This window comes from Histoplasma capsulatum, assembly GCF_000150115.1.
Source record: "Histoplasma capsulatum G186AR genomic scaffold supercont2.13, whole genome shotgun sequence".
NCBI classification, from domain to species: Eukaryota; Fungi; Ascomycota; class Eurotiomycetes; order Onygenales; family Ajellomycetaceae; genus Histoplasma; species Histoplasma capsulatum.
In genome coordinates this window covers 496,836-514,306 of record NW_025544813.1, presented here as the reverse complement: position 1 = coordinate 514,306, position 17,471 = coordinate 496,836, and the positions used below count along the sequence as shown (strand labels likewise).

Here is a 17,471-nt window from a genome sequence, read left to right as displayed (position 1 = left end):
TTTATTTATTCAACCAGGCGCAGGCCATGTCTATGTCTACGCAGGTATGCCCCGTTTATACGCATCATTGTATCCACATAAAACCAAAAAAAGGAGCCGGGGGGCGGAGAGGGGAATGCCAGACTGGACTGAGTTAGGAAGGGTGAGGTGCTTTGTAAAAATGAAATGCACTCGATGATCCGGGCGGGTGACGAAAGGTTCCGCAAGAGAATCGAGCTGGCTTTTGCTATGTTATTTTTTTTTCTATCGTATAGGTGTATAGAAGGCATATCTATCTACATTTGCTGCACATGCAGCTTTATTTGAGTACATAGTACATAGCTAGGGTTGAGGAATATTTTTTTTTTCCTCTACTAAAACTTTGGACAGATTTTTTTTTTTTTTTTTTTTTAGTTCTTTCTGATACAGTGAGGGCTGCGGGATGCCTTTTATCGCTCCAATCTGTCCCTATTGCCTATTTATTACTTCTGCTGATCAAAGATGGGCCATCGAATGGGAAGCATGGTAAAATAAAACCAAGTTAAATAACTAACTCCTCTCTATACTCCGTAATCTAACAACAAAAATCGATATATATAAAGAAATATTTGGGAAGGGAAATAGCAATTGTCTTGAAAAAAAAAAAAAAAAAAAAAGAGCTCTATATTATTACATAGATGCTAGTTACATCTACTTATTTCATATCCTAAGGCTTGATCGTTCCGTACTCATACAACACACAACAGGTACAGGGACGGGGACAGATACAGCACTTATAAATTCTGATCATGAAGAAGAAGCTATTGGGAGAAACACTTGGTTGGTTTGAAAAAAAAAGAGAAAAAACTCCTTTTATTGTCGCCCCTCGGTCCTTTTCTATATACGTATATTTTACAATTAGGAGCAGACAAACATTGAAGTCGAAAAGGAAATTTCCGCGAGATGTTTAGAAGGGCTAGAAAAGGAGAATCAAAGTACGTCAAGTCAGCGCTCAACTCCAAAATATATAGAGAGCAACCCCATATCTGAACAGACCCTGAAATAATCGGGCGAATATGGGGGAATGGAAGGCTAAATAATGATCATGGGGTGCGCTAAGAGGTAACGGATGTCGGATGCACTAACGTTATCTTCAGGAGGGATACTCCGTTCCCAGTATCCGCCAATGACGGGGATGTTCATCAAGATATCCTTCCGGACGCGGGGGACCTCCCCGAAGAAGAAAACAGCAAAGATGCCGGCGGTGGCGCCGAAAGCTGAGGCGATTGTGCCGCTGTATTTGTCGTAATAGGATAAGTTAGTTGTGTTACGATCGTATAATTGGAATAAGGGAGCTAGGGATATTGGGGTGTAAGAGAATGACAAGCCACTGCATAGGTAAAGACAACAGCAGGGAGCAGGAAGACGCGAACGGTGCGTGCATGTATAAGAAAAGGCTTACTATCGAGTAACAGTTTTTAGAGGAAAGCCGGCAAACTGAGGTTGTTTCTTGATTCTGCATGATAAACGCACGGCCCGTTAGCATTGTGGTCGCAAGAGAAACTTCTATCAATCAGCCCTGTACGGATATCATAAGAATCCATCCCGTATGGATGGAAGAAGTCCAATAGATCTGCAAAATTATTCCTCCCGTGGCCATGATGGTTTCATCACAATGTAGTGGAGTTACGATGGATGTTAATTTATCCCTCTATTCTTTCTCCTGGAAGGGTTGTGGAAAGCCACAGACCAACGATTTCATCCCTCCCCTTGGAAAATATTGTCCAATATCAAGTCCGCTCCATCACCGCATAATCCGATATCCCCCGGGTTCTCCAGTGCATTTTCAGCCAGCTTTCCGCGCACGATTTGTTCTCCTCCAGAATTTCCAGCAGCAGGCCCATCCACGTCACAAAGATAAAAAAACAAACAAGAAAACGAAGGTAATCCTCACCTCGATGCAAAAGGGCTGAACTGGGCCGTAGCAGCCGCATTGGCCGAGCGAGCGGACGTAGGCAATACCTATTACCAAAGAACCAGTCACATTAGCCAATAGCTCCATTATGCCCCCTTTCCAATCCTTTCCAAGAACTCTCAGTGTCATTTAGAAAAATGCAAAAGAAAGAACGAAAAGGACACAAGCAGGTACAGAAAAATCCTAGCGATTTTCCAAAAATTCAAAAGATCTTTTTGCCTCTCTTTCCCCCCTTCCCCCTTTCCCCCTTTCCCACGTAATTTGATTGGACCACAACGACGACGAAGGAAATCGGCAATGGGGATACCCGCGGTATGCGCTGGCATTTTCGATGTTAATTTGGATCCAGCAGCCAGCGCGGGGCAGCGCACACTGACCGACCCTAGCTCTCTTCAAGTCTTTGACATTCCGAATGCACGAAGTAATGTAGAATGGGGCCTTCTGCTAAAATTTGCCAATTGCAGAAAAAAAAAAAAATCTTGCGCGATTCCTTCCAGACGGATGGGCTTAACTCCACTCGTGCCAGGTTGCGGTTCTCTCTATGCCATCTTTCTCTTCATTTTCATCTTCATCTTCGTCGTCATCGTTCGTTCGTCGGAAAGGAAATAAGTTCCCGCATCCCCACCGAAATCCCTTCCATCTCGCTCTCCTCCTTCACCCCGTTCGCCAGGAAGGGCAAACCAGCAGAAAACAACCACACAAGCTCATCCCAGCACCAATAATCCCGATCCCAATCCGCCCATTCAATACCTCCCCCGAAAGTCTCACCACCTCAATTCGCTCAACATCCCGAGCCACATTATAAAAGAAAAAGGCCAAGTAAACACACAAACACAGACATACGTACCATCGTCAGAATAGAGAAGAAAAAGTAATATGAGGAAGCAAAAAACGGGACAGAAGCCGGCCAACGAAAAGAGTCCCCAGGAAAGGAAAGGAAAGGAAAGGGAAATAGGGTGGATAGGTAATGAATTGGCTTTTCTTTTCTTCGTTCGTTCGTTCGTTCGTCGTCGTCGTTTGTCGGGAGGAGCCGCTTGTTGCCCCATTTGGCAGCGTCACGTGGATGAATTCTATAGATCACGTGGTATAAAATCCGTTTTTCTCCGAAGCGAAGAACAAGTCCATGTTCAAAATCTACAAAAGGAAGAATGAGAAAGAGAAACCGAAAAAAAGAGGGAGGATAGAACTCATATCTTGAAATGTACCTCTATATTCATTCTCAGTTTTTATATACAGATGGTATAGTGATGAATAGTAACAATAGCCTAGGTGATATAGACAGTTGAAAGAACTAAGACACTGAACACTGAAAAAATGAATGAAAAAAATGACAAGACAGAGGGGGGTACTCCTTTTTTAATCAACTGATTGATTGATTGATCGATAGATCAGTCAGTCAGTCACAAAAGAACAAAAAAAAAACAAAGAGCACAACCAGAGAAATCAAAAGAAATATAAAAAACGGGGCAGAAAAAGCTTGTACAGTATGCATTTGATAAGAAATATATCAGAAATGAAAGAGAGAAAAAGACACAAAATGCGAAGTGAAAAACAAAATATAAACCCAACCACCCAAACCCATTGAAAAGGTCACACACACACACACACATATATATATGTATATCTAAAGAAGAAAAAACTTCCCTTTTCACCATTTAACCTTTTTTTGGTTCTCCCTTTATTTTTTAGTGGGGTAGATGTAGGTACACTTCCCATCTTCACATCTTCACATTTTGTTTTGGTGTCTATTGTTTCCCCCCATTTCTTCTTTTGTCGATGTCCCTTGCTCATTTTGTTCTCGTCGCGGTAGATAGATAGGCAGGTTAAGAGAGGGTTTATGAAGACAAAGGAATGGAGTCGGGCCGACATTGAAGCGAGGAATCCGGAGGAATATATATATAGTAATAAACACTCCTCTTGGTTTTGTTGATTTTGTGTGTGTGTGTGTGTGTTTTCTTTTTCTTTTTTGTTCTTGTTAAGATTGTTGTTGATATGCAAAGAGAAGCGAGCCAAAAATGAAGAAAAGAAAACGGAAACAAATCTGATGATGACAAACAAGCAGAACAGAGTGAAAAGGAAAAAACAAAAAAAAAGGTGAAAGGAACATTTAGCAATGCATAAGACAAAGGGAACATGAAAAGATAAAAACCACCAAGCCCTCCCAAACCACCCAAAAACCACAAAGCAAAATAATGCAAAGGGATGGAATCCTTTATGGGTGTGAAAGAGTGAGCGAGAAAATCTTGTACAATCTCAAATGAAAAAGAAAGAGGAAGAGAGAGCAAAGACACCAAAAACAGGAAAAGATGAAGGGGTCAAGCAGACTATGTACGTATGCAATTTCTTTCTTTGCTGGGGGTTTTTTCTTGCCCTAGTTATGAGGAAAAATGAAGACAGCCGTTAACATCAACATAATCTGGCATATGTAGCTTTCCTCCTCTTCTTCCTCCTCCTTTTCCTCCTTCATTCTCGTCCACATTTATCCCCCTTTTCCGCGAAACAACTGTGTATGTATGTATGTACGTGGGGATTTTTCTGAAGTGGAGGAGGAGCAAATCCCGATAACGAAAGAGCGGAGGGAGGGAAAATTGAATGAACGAATGCAATAACTTTTGTACTGAAGCAGAAAAATGAGCAAGAAAGAACAAGGAAGAATTTCTTTTTTAAGGGGGAGGAAGCCCACTCCTATGAAAAAAATATCAAAAAACAAATAATCACAAAAAAATAATAAAAAATGCTCCGTGTCTCCAAGTCTATAAATGCTAGATGTGTATTTGTGCGTGTCGTCCGATTTTTTGCCAGGAAATGAGATGTTGTGGAGGTCGCACCCCCGCGCCAGCGCTCTTGGATTGGTGCTGCCACTCGACGATGAGGGAATAGGCACAGAAAAAAAAAGAAAAGAAAACGTTGCGTTGCGTTGCGTTGCGTTGCGTAGCCTCTAGTAAAATGTCTGCAAAAAGAAAAGTTTTGATTTTCGGCCGTAAAGTGCTGTGCGTTTGGTTGTTTCGCATCGGTGTTTATTGTGTTTTTTTTGCCTGATTGGCTTGATTGATTGATTGCTTGCTTGGCGTTTTGCATCCAGAACGTAATGGAAGGGGGTAAAGCAGTAAAGTCGAACCCTAAAGCCGACCCTGTCATAATAAGTAATCATAGGAGGGATTCATCCTCGTAGCCCTCCTGTAGCCTTCGTAGTATTGCTGTAAGGGTCTGAACAATAACTTCATATCAAGCGAAAGGGCTGATTTCAGCTTAAGCTGCACGCAGTGTCGTCGCAAAGTAGCGGAATATTGGGTCCCTGAGGATCTAAAAGGCGGCTGACGGTTGAAAAGTCCATGGCGGTGGCGGCATCGGCATCTGCTAAACAAAACAGGAACACAAGACTCTGAAAATCTCCTCCCCGTTCCACCCAGCCATATCGATCCCGACTGGAAACGTCTCCCCACTCCCTTGTCAGGGGGCCACATCGTGAAGCCAAAACGATACCACGAAAGATTGATTGATTTTCGGTACCCGCAAGCCCAAGCAAAAACGGAAACGACGAATATGGCGAGCAAGTGAAGGTAATATAATATATATCAGGACTGTGTTGTGGCTCGTTACTCAAGGTAATCATGCCCAAAGGGAGTATATACTAGTATTCAACATGAAAATGAAGATTGGACTGGATCGATTCGATGTCACCAGCAGAACAACGGCTTGAGGAAAATCCCTGGATTCCACATTTGATCGAAGAATCTATATCTGTATCTGAAATAAGGTCTTGCAAGGTCAAGGTCGGTTCGTTAGGCTAGTTCGTTTTGGATGCGGGAGATTCGCAGTATGGCAACCTAGCAGCCTTGGATTGAGGCAGGCAAACTCCGAACAAAAATCGATTCCAACACCGTCGGAATAAAAAATAAACAGCTCCAATACAGCACATGGCAAGAAATGTTTATAAAAGGCCATCGTACGCATCTTCAAAAGAAAAGGGGGGAGAGAATTACAAGTGGCAATATATAAAAGTAGGAGGAGCGCCAAACATGGCCGTGGTAATTCGGATCGTAAGTGCGAGTTCGAGAAAAGAAATGTTTCACGTTATCGGCCGTCACCATCACCGTCAAACAAACATGCAGCAAAACCTGCGCGTTATTGGCGTGCAGGTTGAACGGTTCCTATAATCCAGAAGGAAAAACAGAAAAAAGTTAATGAGGTGGTCTGCTCCACGCTGCAGCAGCAGGCTATTCTGCGACATGTTAAAAAGTCCACAAAGGGATTATGGGGCGAGCGTACCGTCACCGCCCAGACTGGTGGATGCTAAATAAAGCCCATTCAAACCACCTTCAGGTTGCCCACTCGTTGCCGTCGGGTAAAACTTTCGATCGGTCTCAACTTGGGGGTGCATCGAGTCGGGAACCGGAGCCACTGAAGCTGGAAACATTGGTTGCATGTAGCCATCTTGAGTGCCGGCCTGGAACATGGACGTCCAGTCGATTTCGCCTGGCTGACCGGGGTTCGGTCCGGTAGGCATGCCAGGGCGTTTGCTATCAGGCATGTTGTTGGCAGATTTAGCTGCATCGATAGGGGGTAGGTCAACGTTCGACTGGCCAGTTGTGTCAGCTCCAGACTGTGCGAGATACGAACTCTGTTTGGATTCAGCCATCCAGGGAGCTCTCTGATGCGTCTGGTTTTGGGCGTATCCATGATCATCAACTTGACCACGGTTGATCCCGCCAACAGGCTGCATCGGAAAACCAAGGGGCCGTGGATCTGTAAATCCGGGGTTGTGGTGACCAGAGGCCATGCCAACCCCGTTCACGTGCCCTTCCCCAAACGGTGTTCCGACGATACCATTAGAAGCCGGGATGGAGCTACTGACATCTCCTGAAACAGGTTTGGGGACAATGCCCGCAGCCTGAGCTTTCTTCAAATGAGCGTGGGGGTGCGACAGGTGAGTAGCACCAGTCGGATTGCCGCGACGTAATGAACATTTTTGAAAGTGGCGTTTCAAAATATCGCTTCGGGAAAATGTGTCTTTGCACAAAAAACACATGTACGGGCGATCGCCAGTATCTATATTGAATAATAAAAGGATAAGACATCGAAATAATCCAAATATCAAAACAAACGTATTTTTCCCTTTTCAAGTAGGTGGGAAGGGCTGATCAAGGGCTAGAACTGAACTTACGCCTCAATAGATGCCGCTTAAGATGCTTTGCATGTAGATATGTTTTGTTGCAATGCGGGCAAGGGAACTTGCCATCCGCGTCTTTCGCAGGCATAGCAGCTTTTGTGGTGCCATTTGCTCCGTTAGTAATAGCAGCCGCCCGTCCTGGAACACTTGGAAGAATTCCCCTCCGACCTTGGGATCCGACTACCTGGGTGCGTGGCAGGTCCTTTGGAACGAAAGTTGCTGGGGAAGTAGGTAAGCTATTTGTTGTTGCCACTGCGAGTCCCTTTGGCCCTGTATCACTGAACGAACCGGAAGGTAATGTACCACCAAAATCTGTTCTTCTATCCCGAGGAGGAGCAGGCGCAATGGGCTGAGGATAGGCCTGGGAGGTAGTCGACGGAGGCAACAAGCCATGCGACGGATATTGTTGCTGGCTGTGATGATGGGTTAGGAACGAGGAAGGGGGCAAGCTGTTGACGGTAGTATGCGGCGGCATAGGAGCGGAGGACGCAGCATACACGTCGTTGGCGGACGTGGTTGGATACCGGGGCATCTCATGTCGGTATGGCTGTCCTAGATAGGAGGGATGTACAGGAGGATGGCTCTGTGGATGTTGGAGTGGGGGCAAGGTATGCGGCTGCGCCATTGAATAGTGTGGCTGCATCTGGTACTGATGCAGGTTGGACAGAGGCGGGGGTCCTGGAGGGGGAATATTTGCAGGAGGCCTCGAGGCTTGCGCTCTGATGTTGGGATCCATAGCGAAGGAAAGAAATAGAGGAAAAGTTCGAACCGTGACCTTGTAGGATCGTCCAAACCATCGATTGTGGGATTGTTATACACCCCGAAGACCTCTTTTTTTAATAAAAAAAGAAGGAAAAGAAAACGGAAAAGAAAAAGAAAAAGGAAAGAAGGGGAAAAAAAGAAAAAAGCGTTGTTCCTTGGGGGGGTGGGTCGTTGGGCCTGTTAGAAGGGAAAAACTACATGTTGTCAGCCGTCATTATCCTGTCAATGCGAATGCCACGCCCAATGCCACGGATCTGCTTCTTTGTTCTCATGTTTGAAGCATGCGCGCATCATCGTGCCCAAAACGGTGCTGCATTCCAGCTTGTTCATTGTGGGAATTCAAAAGGGAACAGGTACTAACCCGAAAGGAATGCAACAAATTCGCGAATGGTGTCGCGATTCGAACAACGACAGGTTAATTCCGGACGAAGGGCGCACGCTGGCTGGTAATTCCCCGGACAATGGGCCTGAAGAACTTGAGAGAATGTGTGTGCGTATATATATCTATATATATATATAGTGGGAGAGTCGTGGAGAGGAGTGTTTGTGTGAGTGAGTTAGTGTGTTGTTTTGGGTGTTTGTGAGAGAGAGAGAGAGACACGAGAGTTGACAACGCGGGTGGATCAGGAGACGGTCGAGGGTGAGATAGACTACGACCAGGGCTCCACCTTGGGACGGGAACACGAGTGGAGGCTCTTAAAAAAGACTGGGAGCACAACCCAACACAGTGGACAAGGGAGGGCGGAGGTAGCAGAGGATAATTGGGGATAGTTGGGGATAGGGCTCCACCAGCAGAAAACAATGGAGGAACAGAAGAAGGATTGAAGAATGGAAGAATGGAAGAGCAGAAGAATTGAGTCCTGGGTATGGATGAAGGAGCGACTCGAGACTCGGGATGGACGAGAGTCCGTGAGGATTAGAAGGAGAGAAGTGACAAATGGAGGGGAGGAGGAGTAACAGCAGTAATTTTTTTTTTTTTTTTTTCGGTGCAATGGATGGGATGGATGTACTTGTATTGTGGTTGTGGTGATGGTGGTGGTGGTGGATGGTGGTGGATGCTGGAGAAGAAAGGAAGAAAAAAAGAAAGAAGAAAAAGAAAAGAAGAGGGCAAGCCAATGGATATGCTTCGGGGCTAGGGGCGGGTGTGCACGATGAAGAAATATGAAATAATAAATAAATAATAAAAATAAAATAAAATAAAATAAAATAAACGAGGAGGGAGAAAAATATCAGAAAATGACAGAAAAATGACAGAAAAGAACGCAGCGGCGTGGCGGTGTGCCGTGGGTCGTTCGTTTCCTAGCCGTCCGTTGGCTGGTACTGTCCCGTACGGTGTACGGAGTACTCAGTACGATAACGCAAGACCAGCAGCCCTAGCAACTGGCAGCCCACAACGTAACTTGTCAACTTGTACCTGTACCCGGACCTGGACCTGTCCCGTTGTTCCTGGACCTGTGCGCACTCCCCCGATACTCCCCCGATACAGCGCGGTGCTGACCTGGCGATAAGTACTATACAGATTGATTACAGAGTACGGAGTACCTGGGTGCAGATTATTGCGACGAGCCTATCTCTACCCTGACTCGCTCGTCGAGTCGCCGCCGATCAATCCTGCAACGACGAAGTCCGGGCTCCTTCCTGCCTACCATCAAACCTTCTTCCACCGTTATGCGGTTTCTCCACTACTTGAACTATCTATTACGAATTCCGATAACGCTTAAATACTTATAGCAATATGAAGAATATGAAGAATATATCACCTGCTGTACGGCCCCGTCGTTCACCGTCCAGAGAATCCCTTACTTCCTGATACAGCCATCAAGGAGCAAGGGGGATTCTTCAGCGAAAAATGAACGGGAAAAAGTAAAAAAAAAGTCACTGGCCAATCATGTAAAGCGAATCAGAAAATCGAAGAGTAGAAAAATCCAAAAAAATCCAAAAATCATATGAACAAAGCTCTAAAAAGCGCTCTCGAAAACCTGGAACACCCCTTTTCCGGTATTTGGTTCTCGGAATCTTGGGACCTTTGGTTTCGGCCTTATAATTTTCTGAGCTTGGGATTTAGGGTTTCTTGTTGCGGGATTGGTCTATGGTTATAGCTATTCTGGTTCCGGGCGTCGGCCGTCTCAAGAACAACAGGGAGGGAAAAGAGAGAGTGTGTGAGTGAGTGAGTGAAAAAAGATGACTTCCACTCAACTCCCAAGACGACAAGGATAAAAGGCAAAAGCAAGTAAAGAAAGCATAAATTGCGTGACGAATTCTGGATATCTGCCGTTTTAAGAATAATGCTTTTGTTTCGCCCTCGAGTGGCAAAACAACCTAGCCCGCTGCCATAACAGGAAATGGTCGGAAATCTCAAGAAGCGAAAAAGGGAAGCAAAAAAAGGGAAGCAAAAAAAGGGAAGGAAAAAGCGAGCAAAGATCATAAGAGAGCCTTACACCTGCTTGGTTGAGGACGATGGAAGGTGGCCCCTTTTTACTTCGGATCTCGATGGATATGACGCCACGCTCCCTGTTCCGCGGTTTGGTACTTTGGAATATATTGATTGACTCGTGGTAGTGGCCTGCGGAACCAACCACGACAGGCACCGGAACGTGAGAAGATAATTGGCTTTTTGGACCAACTGCGACAAGGCGGAGGGAGCCTCTGGGAGGGGTGGGGACCAGCGGAAGCATGTGTGAGGCAGGGTGAATGTTTCCGGAATGGCAGAATGGTGTGGAGGGGTTGAGCGTTGCGCCAGCGGAGGAGCGGCGGGCGGGAAATCAGTAGAATAAGCAAAGCTTGGGTTGATTGATTGATTGGCAGCGGAACGATGCGACAGAGAGAGATATCCAAGCTGTTTTACTACGAACAGAACATTCCCCTTTTGGAAGCCTGTCCTGTCCCCCTTGCGAGTCAGGTGTCCAAGGCCACATTGAGTATTCGCTTCTACATAGTACACCCCTGATACCTACGAATAATCCCCGCCAAACACTCCGATCGCGGAATCCCACAGACAACCCAGACAAACCACACGCGCCCACGCACGGCCAAACGCACGGCCACGCACGCATGCATGCTCACCGAATGGCAAAACCCCCCGTAACAAATCATACACAACCGACCGTACTCGCGATAACAAGGGACGAAATTATATACTGCTTGATATTACTTGCTCTTACCTGGGAACGGTACAACTTTGAGAATAACTGCCTTCCAAAAACAGGGTCTTGGCAAATCTCGGTACCATTGAAAACAAAACCCTCTCCTTTCCTGAGCCTGAAACCTAGTTTAGACGAGAAACTTTAAAAATCACATCATGCGATGGATGGTAACATGAATAATATGATTCTTATCATTACGAGTTAACGTTATTACTCTTAAGTTGACTAGTTAGTTGGTTAGTTAGTTAGTGAACTACTCTGATTATTAGTTATGTACTGTTACATGACCCCCCGGACTAGCGCACCACCCACGATCATGCTCATCTAACTAGCATGTGTGCTACGGAGTAGTTATTTTCTGAAAACATTTCAGAAAAGCTGACCGTGGCGAGGGGCTTTTGCGAACCACGATGGTCTTTGGCCCATGCCATTTCAAGGTTGGAGCAATGATCAACTCTACCAACGCTAATGTCATCCCCGTCTAGAATACCTACAACCCATACACGCGGATTTATTTATCTCTCATCAACCCCTTGAACTTTCTAGAGGTAGGATATAGTAAGAATTGGAGGTTAGATTTGAAGATTAGATGAGGGAGCTGGTTAGTGGAATTAGACCCCGAGAAACAGCGGAGAGAAGTCTCTCCCTCTTCCACCTTCTCTGGAAGTAGAAATATCACTAGTGTGTTGAGTTCTATTATTGTTCTTATTCTCAGATCTTTTGAATTCAGAATCCCCACCAGGCTCTCAGGGCAACACCCTCATGTGATATCAAACTCTATTTTAACATGGGTCTACAAGCAAAAATAACCATCCCCTTACGCAGTACAGCTAGGTTTTCACCCGCTCAAAAATCTCTCATTGGTAGCTCAAGAGCCAATTCACAACTCACAATCGAATACCATTGTTTTTAGCTAATAGCCGCCCAGAACGGAGCTTCTTAATTGCCCCATCTGGCTGTACTACATGTAACTAACTGCAGTCCTGCCATTGCTAACTATGTATGTAAACTTCATTTCATGCCCACAAGGTCCCCATGTTGTCGCTGCTTAATCATCACGTCATCACCCTCTCCATACACAGGACGGGTTACCATACCGGTATGCAGGTATGCAGGCGTGTTCGCGGTATCCCAGAACTCCGACGCTGTGATACCGTCGGGCTGCCCAGCCGCTTCCAGACTCCAATAGCACGCACGCAACTTCTGTTGCAAAAACCAAATTTCAAACAGGAAGACCAAAAAAGAAAAGAAAAGAAAAGAAAAGAAACGAAAAGTAAAGAAAATCAAAATCAAAATCAAAATCAAACCCAAACCCAAAACCAAAAGCCCTTTGTACCTGAAATTGAACCATGGGTCAAACAAAAGATCTCAAAAAGGGCTTTTAAAAACAAGTAAGAAAGGAGGCAAATAACAACTTCCACCGGAAAAAAATAACCTTTTTTTTTTTAATTTTTCTCTTTTCTCTCCTGGCGGAATTTTCGTTTCTCTCTATTTTATATAGACTTTCTTGGCATGTATTGTAAAACACATTCGCCCCCCCGGGCACTGAATCTCGGGAAGACTGAAATATGCATTGGGGACAAACAAGCTGTTCGCTATACACTTGCATTCGCATTATTTTTGAAAATAATAAAGTTGAAGTTGTCTTAGCAAAAGTTAGTAATTTTATAAGGAAAGGCTGTGTTAAAGAAACGGGATGCTCTGCGAGCATACAATAATACATCAGCAAAACCAAAACTTTCTAGGGGTCCGATACGAAAAAAAATATGCATTTTCTTTTCTTTTCTTTTTTTTTTTTAATTTTTTAATTTTTTAATGTTACCCACCACGTGGCGGCAAGCCCCATAACCAGCTCTCATGGCGGCATGGCCAGGGAAAATAAAAAATAAAATAAAATAAAATAAAATAAGATAAAGGCTAAAAAATAGTCCCCTATTTTGTCTTCTATCTTCTCCCCCAGCCAAAAACCAAGCAGATGGAAGCGAGGTGGCATCGTAAAAACCATTCAAGGTACTGATTATCTAGGCTTGGCCCGCGTACCCGCCGCTGGGTCCTGGCTCCGGGCTCCGGGCTCCTGGCTCCGGGCTCCTGGAGGATGGAGCGATCGCAGCCTCCGAAGACCCCAGACCCCAGGGATCAATACCGCTCCAGCTCCAAGGTGGGCCTTAAGGTGGATAGATGGGTGTACCCACAAAATACACACAGCTCCAAGATATTCCATGCCACTGGCACACCCCAGCTGGCCGCTGTGGGGAGCGGGAGGGATAATCATTCATTCCTCTAGGCTTCGCGAACAACTTTCTCTTTTTAGGGTTTGGGATTGCTGGTTGAAGAGAGGAAAGTTACATATACCGTATACGCACGCATGTGCGAAGACTAGTATGAATGAATAGCATTATCCGTCCTGTGCCGCCTGCGGGGGACATTTATATCAGCTTCCATCGTCGAATTTTTCCGCAAAAACAATCGCAGGAACAAGATGCAAAAAAAGAAGACGCAGCGAGCCGTTCTCTGCGTTCTCCACACCCAGCAATATAATGCCGAGGCATAGGACGCTAGGGCTGGAAATCCCTTCCTTCGCCCCTCATGTTTCTCCTCCTCCCCCTCAACCACCACCACTCCTCTTAACTCGTGAGTGACGGGCATATGGAAGGATTTGGGACCTTTCTCCACCATTCCATCCTCTATTCTTCTATCCGACCCGAGAGCCTGCAGACAACAGCCATAACTTGGAAAGGCCCCAAGAATCCCCCCTTACCACGCGAAGTCTGGGGCTGAGTCTGCCAAGCCAAGCCAGGTTCAAAATCTAGCTCGAAAACCCCCCGGAGTCCCACCCACTTCGGCAATTCTCGAAAGGTTTGGCAGGTTTGAAGACGACGAAAGGGCCCAGCAGCAGCCGGTCAAAGGTGTAGTGTTAGTACATGTAATGTACTATCTCTGTATATATAAAAGTCAAGCAAGATTTTTTTTTTTTAATTCTAGTTCCTCATTCATTATTCCTGCGTTACTGTGAAGCCACTGCCCGCCAGGTTTTCTGTTTATTGTTTTCTCCCGTCTGGATATCCCAAAACCAAATCTGAAACCACGAACCAGCCAATAACGGGGGACCCCTCCCATCCTCATCGGCTTCTGGATATCCTGCTTGCTGGGGGATCCACAATATGCAAGTTATCCAATTCTACCCGGCGGCGCGGGCACCACATAGATTATAATGGTGGTGTTGGTGTTCCGCCATCGGGATCAGTCCGCTTATGATTATTCCGTACATGTTGTCTTTTTTACGCTTGGGCTTGGAGCCACTGATTGCCAAGCTAGGGGTTGGTTTTATGGAGATGATGATCGACACAGTCTGAAGCTTCATAATAATACCTTTCTTTATCTGAAGGGGGGATAAGTGAAGCAAAAAAGTTTGGCAAACTGTGGACCTACGATTGAATTACATACTCTATCTGTATGATTCTTCCTGGAGTTAGACCACTCAATTGGCCCTCATGCGTCCCGGACTGAAAACACAGAATTGTTGTTTCTACACAAGCGCATCCCTGGCGTCGAGCCGAAACAAATACGCGTGTTCAGGCCAGTGAGTGTCTACTAGTGCAACAGAAAAGCCATGGAGAAAAAGAATTTTGAGTTTGCCTGAGTCATGCACGAAATAATAATGCCCACCAATTATTCTTCAAAGCAACAGCCCCCTTCCCTCCCCTTCCAGGCATAACAATCAACTGTTCGTTGGCAAACACTTTGTTTGTTTACTGGTCAGAAATGGCCACAATGGACAGAAACTATTTCTCCCAACCTGACCAACGGGGCCAATTGGTTCTTCTGATATGGCAAGGCATGGCATGGCACATGCTTATGCTTTTTTCTGCTTGTCTGCTTTTGTCTGAAATCCTGTGAACCAAGCATCTGGCATCCCTCCCGAAACCAAACACTTCGCACAGACATGCAACGAATCAACGAACATCGCCGACACTACGGAGCACTGGCCGCGACCTGGCCAAGAAATGAGCAATTCACTGTACATTGACGGGATACCCTAGTTCGGCCTTCCCGGCCAATGGAAGCCAGCAGGTATGGAGGGCAATTTTTTTTTTCAAAATATAAAACCTGTCGAAAACCCGATAGTGGCAGATCCAACCCCGGCAATCCTTCCTTGGATCGCTCATATGGAAATAATGCACAAGCTTGACAGCCCATTTTTGACTCGTCGGCTGCTGGCTTGGCAGTTTCCCCCGGCGGTTAGCGCTGGCTGGGCTTGGTGATAGGACTGTAACTAATGCTGGCGCTTTGATGATATGACGTAAGCTGTAGTATCCTGAAACCCAACGGCATCGTCATTCGTTAGGCCGAGAGGACGCGGGATGGTTAGGGTTGACTTCGTTGAAAAGGCATAAAGAGGTGAAAAGTGGGCTGAATGCCGAGATATGCCGAACACGGAGTAGGCTAGCCAAGACATTGGGTCTGGCGTTCCTGGGTATCCTCAACTGAAATTTAGTCCAAGCACAGGGGGACAGTAGATATCGCCCCTAGTCAGAGAGACGCATTATTGACACACTGAAAACGGCTTGGTCCGGGTTGGACTCAAATTGGTACTTTCCGCATCAGCCCTTTTGAAAGCGAATGTTGAAATCCACGGGTGAATACGATTAACTAACCGTTCCGCGAAACACACAGGAAAACCCAAAGTGGTGAGCCTACCTCACCAGGAGTCACACTTCGTGGCGCCCAGCAACTTGGCAGCAGTTCAAATCTGCAGGACGCAATGCACCAGAGCTCGCGCCAATCCACGTTCAACCGTCCCAGCGCCCAAAAGCTGTTTGCAGCATCGAACGGCCCACGAACTACGGATCCCCTACCACTGCCTTGGGTGTCAGAGGACGATTCGTCAGCTCTCAACACATAAGGTTTAGTTGTTTTGTCTGAGCGCGCCTTTTTTTTTTTTTTTTTTTGTCGCTGGGCCGTGATTATGTTACTGCCACGCGTGTGGTGCAAACCCGTGATGTTGCTGTGTAGTATCATATTTTCGGACATTCCCACGGCAAGCTGATTTGACTCTCCATATCCAAGAATGTTTGTTCAACCTGTTCTGCCTGTCACAGCAGAGATCTCACTCTCCGTGGGAGGAACGCTCTCGTCCAAGGATTTAGGAATAGCGTTGACACGCGGAGCACAAGGACGCAGGGTGATGAAAGGCCATGAAGTCTCATCACCAGGCCCAGCTAATGAACCGGCGGCAGGCCCCTCTCATCTCGGGGAAGGGAAGGCGAGAGCATAAACGCGGTTCAGCACACCAGCCTCTGTTTAGTTACATCCGTACTCGTAGAACTCTCAACAAAATCTCACAGCCCCAATCAATACCTTCGGCCTCTGATCCTAGCCTTCACACAACATGTTGTTATTCACAGTAAGAGATGGATAAATGGACAGGGCTCACATCAACCGCCATCCATTGATCCGCAACTGGTGATAACTTCAGTGTCTCAGCTGTATCGCGAACCAGTGCCAATTTAGCAACATCAAGCCAAAATGTGATCCTTCCTTGACTCTCTGATGTATAGGTGCATGTGCATAACAGAAGGTGCTTAATGGTACACCTGCACGGGGCAATGTGCAGAAGAATTCTGTTACATATTTGCAAGCACACATCCTCTGTAGATACATGTATGTACAGTACAGTACATCTGCTTTTACAACTTACATTTTTGTCCCTGCCAGAGTCCTCATGTTTCATCGTTGCTGCTCCTTTGCTCAAAAAGGAAAAGCAAAAATGCAGACATTTAAAATAAGCTCCCACCCCCCGGGATAATTGTGGGTAACCTAAGCAATCGAGGAAGACCCAGTGCCCCACGACTCCACGATGGGGATGGATGGGAGTTCTCAACTTCTGAAGAATCTACAATAAGGAATAAAATTTGACATGGGGGCCCCCTCCTCCTTCATGCCCAGCTCAGGCCGTCTGGGTGTCTCTCCATTTTGTCTCCTACAAGGCTTTTTCTCAACAAGCATCCCAGGAAATAATGGAGCAGCCGAAGTTAAAAAATCTAAGCAGATAGTTAATGACACCGCATTTACCTGATTCAGCAAGGTGGAAAAGGAAAAGAGATGGCTGGGCACTGCAAAACAAGCTTCACGACGTTCTTGACCTCGAGGAAGAAACATCGAAAAAATAAAATATAAAAAAACCATAATTTTAAATGCTTTGTTTGAGCTTTTTAATCATAAGAAAACTAGTTAACAAATTTCACAACTTTACATTCAATAAGCTTTGTATCTTTTTTAAAAAATAAACAAAACAGAGTTGAATTGACTTCCAAATTTGGCGAGAAATTTTTTTTAAGATTTCTTTTTTAAATTTTTCTCAAAAATTTTCAAATTTAAAAGTTTAAAAAATATATATATTCTTCATATCGGTACCATGGTAATACCCTCGCTCATTACGAAACTTCCAGGTGTTTGGTGTTTG

The 17,471-nt window shown here is 45.5% G+C and overlaps 5 protein-coding genes across 5 annotated transcripts; 3 read left to right on the top strand and 2 right to left on the bottom strand.

Annotated features, from left to right (window-relative positions):
• Positions 1-925: 925 nt before the first annotated feature.
• Positions 926-2,259, bottom strand: HCBG_08133 (uncharacterized protein; the record flags this gene model as incomplete). The annotated part of the gene is made up of 5 exons (XM_045435182.1): positions 926-934; positions 1,105-1,252; positions 1,421-1,474; positions 1,890-1,980; positions 2,241-2,259. 5 exons carry the CDS (start codon positions 2,257-2,259, stop codon positions 926-928), a joined length of 321 nt encoding a protein of 106 aa, XP_045284488.1.
• Positions 2,260-5,021: 2,762 nt separating this feature from the next.
• Positions 5,022-5,825, top strand: HCBG_08132 (uncharacterized protein; the record flags this gene model as incomplete). The annotated part of the gene is made up of 4 exons (XM_045435181.1): positions 5,022-5,076; positions 5,304-5,487; positions 5,589-5,710; positions 5,752-5,825. 4 exons carry the CDS (start codon positions 5,022-5,024, stop codon positions 5,823-5,825), a joined length of 435 nt encoding a protein of 144 aa, XP_045284487.1.
• On the bottom strand, positions 5,340-7,839 carry HCBG_08131 (uncharacterized protein; the record flags this gene model as incomplete). Its single annotated transcript, XM_045435180.1, has 4 exons — positions 5,340-6,084; positions 6,203-6,512; positions 6,789-6,982; positions 7,098-7,839. The coding sequence occupies 4 exons, from the start codon at positions 7,837-7,839 to the stop codon at positions 6,059-6,061; spliced, it is 1,272 nt and encodes a 423-aa protein (XP_045284486.1).
• Positions 7,840-9,112: 1,273 nt separating this feature from the next.
• Positions 9,113-9,586, top strand: HCBG_08130 (uncharacterized protein; the record flags this gene model as incomplete). The annotated part of the gene is made up of 2 exons (XM_045435179.1): positions 9,113-9,213; positions 9,385-9,586. The coding sequence occupies 2 exons, from the start codon at positions 9,113-9,115 to the stop codon at positions 9,584-9,586; spliced, it is 303 nt and encodes a 100-aa protein (XP_045284485.1).
• A 5,365-nt stretch (positions 9,587-14,951) lies between these two features.
• HCBG_08129 (uncharacterized protein) lies at positions 14,952-15,911 on the top strand (the record flags this gene model as incomplete). The annotated part of the gene is made up of 5 exons (XM_045435178.1): positions 14,952-15,026; positions 15,049-15,079; positions 15,134-15,246; positions 15,320-15,372; positions 15,683-15,911. The coding sequence occupies 5 exons, from the start codon at positions 14,952-14,954 to the stop codon at positions 15,909-15,911; spliced, it is 501 nt and encodes a 166-aa protein (XP_045284484.1).
• Between the last annotated feature and the right edge of the window lie 1,560 nt (positions 15,912-17,471).